The sequence below is a fragment of the Propithecus coquereli genome, unplaced genomic scaffold (assembly GCF_000956105.1).
Source record: "Propithecus coquereli isolate 6110/MARCELLA unplaced genomic scaffold, Pcoq_1.0 Scaffold45, whole genome shotgun sequence".
Taxonomy (NCBI): Eukaryota; Metazoa; Chordata; class Mammalia; order Primates; family Indriidae; genus Propithecus; species Propithecus coquereli.
In genome coordinates, this window is record NW_012150285.1 from 8,734,396 (window position 1) to 8,742,075 (window position 7,680).

General features: G+C 38.3%; 1 protein-coding gene across 1 annotated transcript in view; it reads left to right on the forward strand.

Annotated features, from left to right (window-relative positions):
* MASTL (microtubule associated serine/threonine kinase-like) overlaps positions 1-7,680 on the forward strand; it is a 50,042-nt gene that overhangs the window by 16,824 nt on the left and 25,538 nt on the right. The window contains exon 5 of the mRNA XM_012654853.1: positions 5,945-6,117. Within this exon, the coding sequence (XP_012510307.1) occupies positions 5,945-6,117 (173 nt within the window). The remainder of the gene's footprint in view (positions 1-5,944; positions 6,118-7,680) is intronic.

Genomic DNA, 7,680 nt, shown 5'->3' on the forward strand with positions numbered 1-7,680 from the left:
TTAAGTCAACAGAATGAAGTTCAGGGGTCGGGAAATTTTCATGTTGGAAGGCCACGTTAATTTAGCTGTAATCAAATAAGACCACATTCAAGAAACTTGAATTAGATATACTTTAAAATGTACATTATTTTGTAAAAATCTAGCTACTATGTACTTAATAATTTCACAAAATGAAAACTAATTGTCAATTTGAAAGTTAACTAACCTTTTGATGACTTTGTCGTGTCTGCTTTTTGTTGGAAAACATTTGAATATTTGGTTGCAGCATGGAGGTCCACAGTTTCAGTTGATCCTCTAGATGGGTATTAGTCATTTGTGACCTTAAGGATGTCTTGAGTTGGGTTAGGTAGGAGAATGTAGATTCACAGCAGTAAGTGGTTGAAAAGCAAGAAAGCATTTTTTGGGCATGTTGCCAAAGGAATAAGTATTCTACTGCATTTTTCCGTATTTCCATTGGATCTTTCTTAGCATCAAACAATGACTTTAAAAAGTCATCTACTGAGAGCTCAATCAATTCCATCTGTAGTTCTTTAAGTACCGTGGTGATATTAACTAGATGAGGCTGACTTGCTAATTTGAATGTGATGTCATGATTCTCAAAGTCAGTGAAACATTCATTTGCATTCTCCAATTACTGAATCTGTAACAGCTGCATATTCTTCAGATGATTCACATATATCATCCTGCTCATCAGTGACCTCTGCTAATTGGGGAAAATGTTCATCTGAAATTTCCTTTTGAAGAAAAAAGGTTTTGCACAAAGATAGCTTTTTTTTTTTTAAACACTTCGATTTTTTGCCACATATCATATATAAACTTAGTTTTATCTTGCAAAGAAATATTCAAGTCATTTTGATTTGACATACTATCACACAGAAATGCTGCATTCCTATAGAAATCTTTCAATAATTCACATTGCTGATTCTACTCTTCATAAAATTTAACTATTTGTTCTCGCAGAGATAAAATTTTGACTAACACCTGTCCTGCAATAGCCAATGCACTTTAAAATGATACTGCAAATCCACACTGAATACCTCATAGTTCAACTTTAGCATGTTACAAAATTGGTGATGCCAGTGTTGCATTTGAAGGAATACAGTTAACAATACTTATAACTTATTGCAAAGTGTCACTTAAAATAGTAGCTTTAGCCAGAGATTTTACTGATGCAAGATACAATGAAAAGAAATGAGAGCATCTAAATTTGTTAATACTTTTTTTATTTGTGCAATAAGCCCTTCATGTTTTCCTGTCATGGAAGGGGCCCCATCTGTACGCTCACTAAATTTACCAAATTCAGTCCAACTTCACGACATTTATCTTGAAAGTTGTTGAAGATACCTATTACCCATGTTCTGTTAGCAAGAGTGCCCAAAGTGAGTAACTCTTTGTAGCAAAGAAAATCTTCTGTAACAACCCAAATGAAATATAAAACTGCACCGAGTTAGTAGTATCAATTGATTCATCCGAAGGGATTGAATGATAAATATTTTCCTTTTGAAGTATTGCATGAAGTTGTTCTGTTAAGTTGAAGCCAAATTCATGCTGCCGATCAGTTATGGTTCTCCTTGAAAAAGGCAATTGTTTGTACTATTTCTACATCACTGAGTGGCTTCCCTCTTTTCCCTGAGTATATAAGCTACTTTATAAGTTGCTTCAGTGACATTATTTCCAGGTCTTATTGCTGCCTGAAAGAAGTGACTTTGCTTTTGCTTTTCATCTTTGAATTTCTGCAATACAACCTTTTGCACCTCTCCCTCTAATTTAAAATATTTGTGGTCCTTATGAGTGTTATAATGCTGATGAGCGTTGAATTTCTTTAATGTTGATATTGTAGTATCACAAAGCAAGCAAATCATCTTATCTTTAGCAGAAAGAAGATAATAATGCCATTCCCAATCCTCATTAAAAAATCTGTTTTCTTCCTTCAGCGTTCTCTTGGTCTTCTTTGACATGGCCTGTTAGGCAGACAGAATTAAAAAATATCGTCGTAAAAAAAAAATAATAATATTGTCGTGCTGTGCAACTATTCACAAATTCCACTTCAAACAGAAACACAGTGCACCATTGTCAAAAGCTGATAACACCCTGGCATACTCAACCCCCATAAACTCTCGCCAGCCAGCCTCATGTGGTCGTGGCACCAGTCAGGCAGGGGAAGTTAGAACTAAATATAAGTGTAGCAGCTGTAAATTTAGCCCTTATGGCTTATTAATATTCTAATTGTGCTGGTCAATCTGGGAGGATTATTTCATTGAAACTTATTTTACCCTTTGGCATTTTATATATGTTCATTTTAAAAATAAAAATATAAAAGATGGGCCGGGCGCAGTGGCTCACGCCTGTAATCCTAGCTCTCTGGGAGGCCGAGGCGGGCGGATTGCTTGAGCTCAGGAGTTCGAGACCAGCCTGAGCAAGAGCGAGACCCCGTCTCTACTAAAATTAGAAAGAAATTAATTGGACAACTAAAAATATATAGAAAAAATTAGCCGGGCATGGTGGCGCATGCCTGTAGTCCCAGCTACTCAGGAGGCTGAGGCAGGAGGATCGCTTGAGCCCAGGAGTTTGAGGTTGCTGTGAGCTAGGATGATGCCACGGCACTCTAGCCCGGGCAACACAGTGAGACTCTGTCTCAAAAAAAATAAATAAATAAATAAAAAAATAAAAATAAAAGATGAACAAAAATCTATTAATAAAAATAAAAGATTTGTTCTGTAAAATTTGGATTCAGTCAAAAGGCCACACTTAAGGACCTAGAGGTCCACATGTGGCCTTAAGACCACAGGTTTCTCACCCCTGGTCTAGGTAATGAGGTATCCTTCAATTATCTGTAATATAGAATGATCATTGGGTAAATTTCACTGTACTGGGTCTTTAGAAATTTACACAGGGAAGATGTAGTATCTGCAGTATTGTGTATAGTTATAAACTTATTTCCAAAATCTTCTGATGTAGCTTAAATTTAAAACTCGAAGTAAAGATATTTTCGCATATAACAAAAGACAAATGTCAAATAATAGAGATGAGTGGGACAGATTTATATTTGTATAACACTTGACTTCACCCTTTTTAACTCAGCGACAGTTGGCAATTTAGTTGTCTAAACTCACGTTCTTCATCTGAGGAATGTGAATAATGCTTTGAAGGGTGATCATTGTTAGTCGTTTTCACAGATGTTATCTCATTTTGATTTCGGTACTCAACAAATCTGTACATATCTAGGATGTATATGTAGTATTGCCTCCTTTTCACAAATGAGAAAACTAACATTTGAAAATATTTCATTATACACTAGTAACTGGGTAAGGCAAGTCCTGATTGCGAATATAATTCTCTGACTAGTGAGCCTTTTCCTCCAAATTCAATGTCTTATTTCTGCTGTCAAATTACATGGCTGAAAAAAATACATAGCTTCTATAAACAAGACTGATAAAATACGAAATATGAAGATGTTATTTTCTTCAGGAAAAATAACTGCATCTTCCTTAGTCATTCTTTAATCTTGTCAGAACTCGGTAGGTGTAAGGCATTGTGCTGGTCACTTGATGGATGTAAAAATGAATAAGAGCAGTCCTGGCCTCAGAAGAACTTGTAATTTTATGTAAGAACAGGTGTAAAGGGATAACAATAACAGCCCTATAAAATAAATGCCACAAGAGGGATACCAGAATGCAACATAGTAAGTGACAGATGCTAACTGGGAAGAATCCAGAATGGTTGTAAATAGAGATGGAGTGACAGCCAAACTGGACCCAGAAGGGGAAGCAGGAACTTCTTAGCTACAGGGATGGTGAAAAAGGGCATTCAGATAGAGGCACCAGCGTGTGGAAAGACGTGAACATATGAAAGTCTATTCCACCTTGAGACAGTAGAGACTAAATGCGATGTGTGGGAAAGGGAAGCATGGGCAGTAGGAAAGGAATCTTGGCAGGGAGATGGAGAAGGATCAAGTGTCGTTCTAGGAATACCAAGATTTAAGCTATAGAAAACAGGGAGCTATCCAAAGTTCCAAAGTAGGGAATGATTTAATATCAGTGATCCAGAAAGAACTCATTAGCAGGCTGGGCATGGTGGTTCATGCCTGTAATCCTAGCACTCTGGGAGGCCGAGGCGGGAGGATCACTTGAGCTCAGGAGTTCGAGACCAGCCTGAGCAGAATAAGACCCCGTCTCTACTAAAAACAGAAAAATTAGCCAGGCGTCTTGTTGCACGCCTGTAGTCCCAGCTACTCAAGAGGTTGAGGCAGGAGAGTTGCTTGAGCCCAGGAGTTTGAGGTTGCAGTGAGCTATGATGACGCTACTGCACTTTACCCAGGGCAACAGAGTAAGACTGTGTCTCAAAAAAAAAAAAAAAAAAACACCTCATTAACAAATATACAGCATGTACATGGCATTAGGTTAGACACAAGCTCCCATGTAACTGGTGGGAGGCAGCTGAACAGTTCAGTCAAATATGAAGGTCAGTGTCCAATAAATTTTAGTAATTCTGTTGAAAGAATTTGTGTTCCTAAAAGAAAGTTGGATTATAATGGACTTCAAAATTCTTCCAACTTTAACATTCTAAGATTTATTAGGTCAAAAAATGGCTGGGTGCCCTGGCTCACACCTGTATTCCTAGCACTTTGGAAGTCCCAGATGAGAGGATCACTTGAGGCCAGGACTTCAATACCAGTCTGAGCCACATAGCAAGACCTCGTCTCTACTAAAAATAGAAAAAGTAGCCAGGCGTTGTGGCTCATGCCTGTAGTCCCAGCTACTCGGGAGGCTGAGGCAGGAGGATCGCTTGAGCCCAGGAGTCTGAGGTTGCTGTGAGCTAGGATGACGCCACGACACTCTAGCCCAGGCAACAGAATGAGACTCTATCAAAAAACTTTTTAAAAAGCTATCAGACTAAGAATTCCCTTCAGATTATGGGAAAAAGAAAACAGGATACACAGATATTTTTATATACATATAAAATCTTTATATTCACATATTATGTTCTTTAGTAAAAGCACAGTTGGCTTATTGTGTCTAATTGTGAATTGAGGAGCACTGTTTTTAGCACCATTATTTATTTATAATGATAAAGGGGCAGATATCATGCAGGCAGTGCCTGATTACCAGCTCGCTCTCAGCCAACTTACCATTACTTGCTTTATCCAGTAGTATTACGAAAACTCCTTATTAGTCTGTATAATTTACACTTGTAAGCACATAAACTTTAACATTACAATGAAGCTAGTTTTAATTAACCACAAGTTGAATTGAGTAAATTTAGTCACATTCTAACTTTATAGCACATCTGAATATAGCATGGCAATAATGGTCATAAATACTCAAAATTTATTTCCTCCTAATTATAAATTAGTTCCCTTCCTTGTTCCCCCCCCCCCCCCTTTTTTTTTTGGAGACAGAGTCTTGCTCTGTTGCTCCTGCCAGAGTGCAGTGGCGTCACTGTAGCTCACAGCAACCTCAAACTCCTGGGCTCAAGCGACCCTCCTGCCTCAGCCTGTGAAGTAGCCTGGACCACAGGTGCATGCTGCCACGCTCAGCTAATTTTTCTATTTTTTGTAGAGATGGAGTTTCACTCTTGCTCAGGCTTGTCTCCAACTCCTGAGCTCAAGTGATCCTCCAGACTTGGCCTTCCAGATCGCTAGGATTATAAGGGTGAGCCACTGCTCCCAGCCTGTCCTCATTTTTATTGTACAGATGTTAACAGGATTTTATTTTGTTGTAACTTTCATAGCAGCATTTATATTTGTAATAATTTATGTATCTAAACATAATGAGAAACATGCCAGAAGCACCTGCAGCCATCCTCGTGGACTAGATAGTGTTTACAAAGAAATAGTTCTGTGATGCAATCCCTAATACTGTGCCTAATTATCTGTAAAGATTCAGGTTCAATAAAGAACTAAGAAAGCTGTGACATAAGCTTCAACATTTTCTCTTCCTAACAGGTCTTGAAACACTTGCCTCTAACCCAGGAATACCTGTGAAGTGTCTAACTTCTAACCTACTCCAGTCTAGGAAAAGGCTGGCTACGTCCAGCGCCAGTAGTCAATCCCACACCTTCATATCCAGCGTGGAATCAGAATGCCACAGCAGTCCCAAGTGGGAACAGGATTGTCAGGTTCGACGGAAATTTCTCTTAACCAAAACCAATTGCGTATGTAAAGTGAATGATAGAAACACGACACCTTTTCATATAAATTCCATAAGGGAATGAAATTGTTACATGTATGATAGTCAAGGCATTATCCAAAATTTTTCATTTTCCTATACATTCTGTTAAATTCTTTTGAAATATTTCATTTCTCATTCAGTTGTGAAATTGTTCTTGCTTTACTGAAATTCTTGTAGTAAATTGATAGTAGATGTTTGGCTTCTAGGCATCTAGGTGCACTTGACTTTTGTTTTTTGTTTTTTTTTTTTTGAGACATAGTCTCACTGTGTTGCCCAGGCTAGAGTGCCATGGCGTCATCCTCGCTCACAGCAACCTCAAACTCCTGGGCTCAAGCGATCCTCCTGCCTCAGCCTCCTGAGTAGCTGGGACTACAGGCATGCGCCACCATGCCCGGCTAATTTTTTCTATATATTTTTAGTTGTCCGATTAATTTCTTTCTATTTTTAGTAGAGATGAGGTCTCGCTCTTGCTCAGGCAGGTCTCGAACTCCTGAGCTCAAATGATCCGCCTGCCTCGGCCTTCCAGAGTGCTAGGATTACAGGCATGAGCCACCGCACCCAGCCTCAAATCTTGTTTTTATTTTGTAAACCTTTACCAACCCAAAGTTTCATTTTTTTCTTCCTTTGGAGAGACGTCATCACATAAAAAGTGTAAACCCTGGATTCAGGTTATGAAACTTGGATTTCTATCCAGGACTTACTAAGTGCCTTAGAAGTCCCTTAACCTCAGACCCTGTTTTTCCAACTGTCTGTAGGGGATAATTGTGCCTGTCCCCCTGGCCTCACGAAAATGTTGTGAAACAACAAATAATCCTAAAAACTTTTAAGTGCCATTTAGTTCAAGCGGTTATTTTTATTTAGTTCTATCTTATGTATTATCCTCATCAATCATTTGTCAGACATAAGCCTTCCTAAGTGGCTCTTCTTAAGCTTATATTAATCCATGCTATCAAGACATTTTAGTTACAGATTTGTTCATTGTTTCTTACATATCCAGATCTTATTGAAATAATGAATGTTATCTGAGCTATTAAACTTCATTAGACATAAGGACTTTTTCATAATTATAACTAGGTATGAGTCCATTTTTAAAACTGATCAAGGATTTGAGTACATCTTTTATGCTTACCAGCCTATGATCTAGCTTTTTTGATTGTTTCAGCATTGCTGTTCACTGTAAAAGGAATTAAGATATTTGTTGTCTCTTAAACTTATTTTGCATTAGCACACCCCAGGTCAGATCAAGTCAGGAACTCCATACCGAACTCCAAAAAGCGTGAGAAGAGGGGCGGCCCCAGCTGATGATGGACGAATTCTAGGAACCCCCGACTACCTCGCGCCTGAGCTGTTACTAGGCAGAGCCCACGGTAAGGTCGCACGTCTTGAGTTTGTGAAGTGTTACGTATCACTACATTATCTTTTGAGATAAAATGTCTTAAATTTCTTTGGTATGAACATTACCTAAGGTAAAAGAAAATTAACTCATGCAATACTCTTTTCTCATATATAT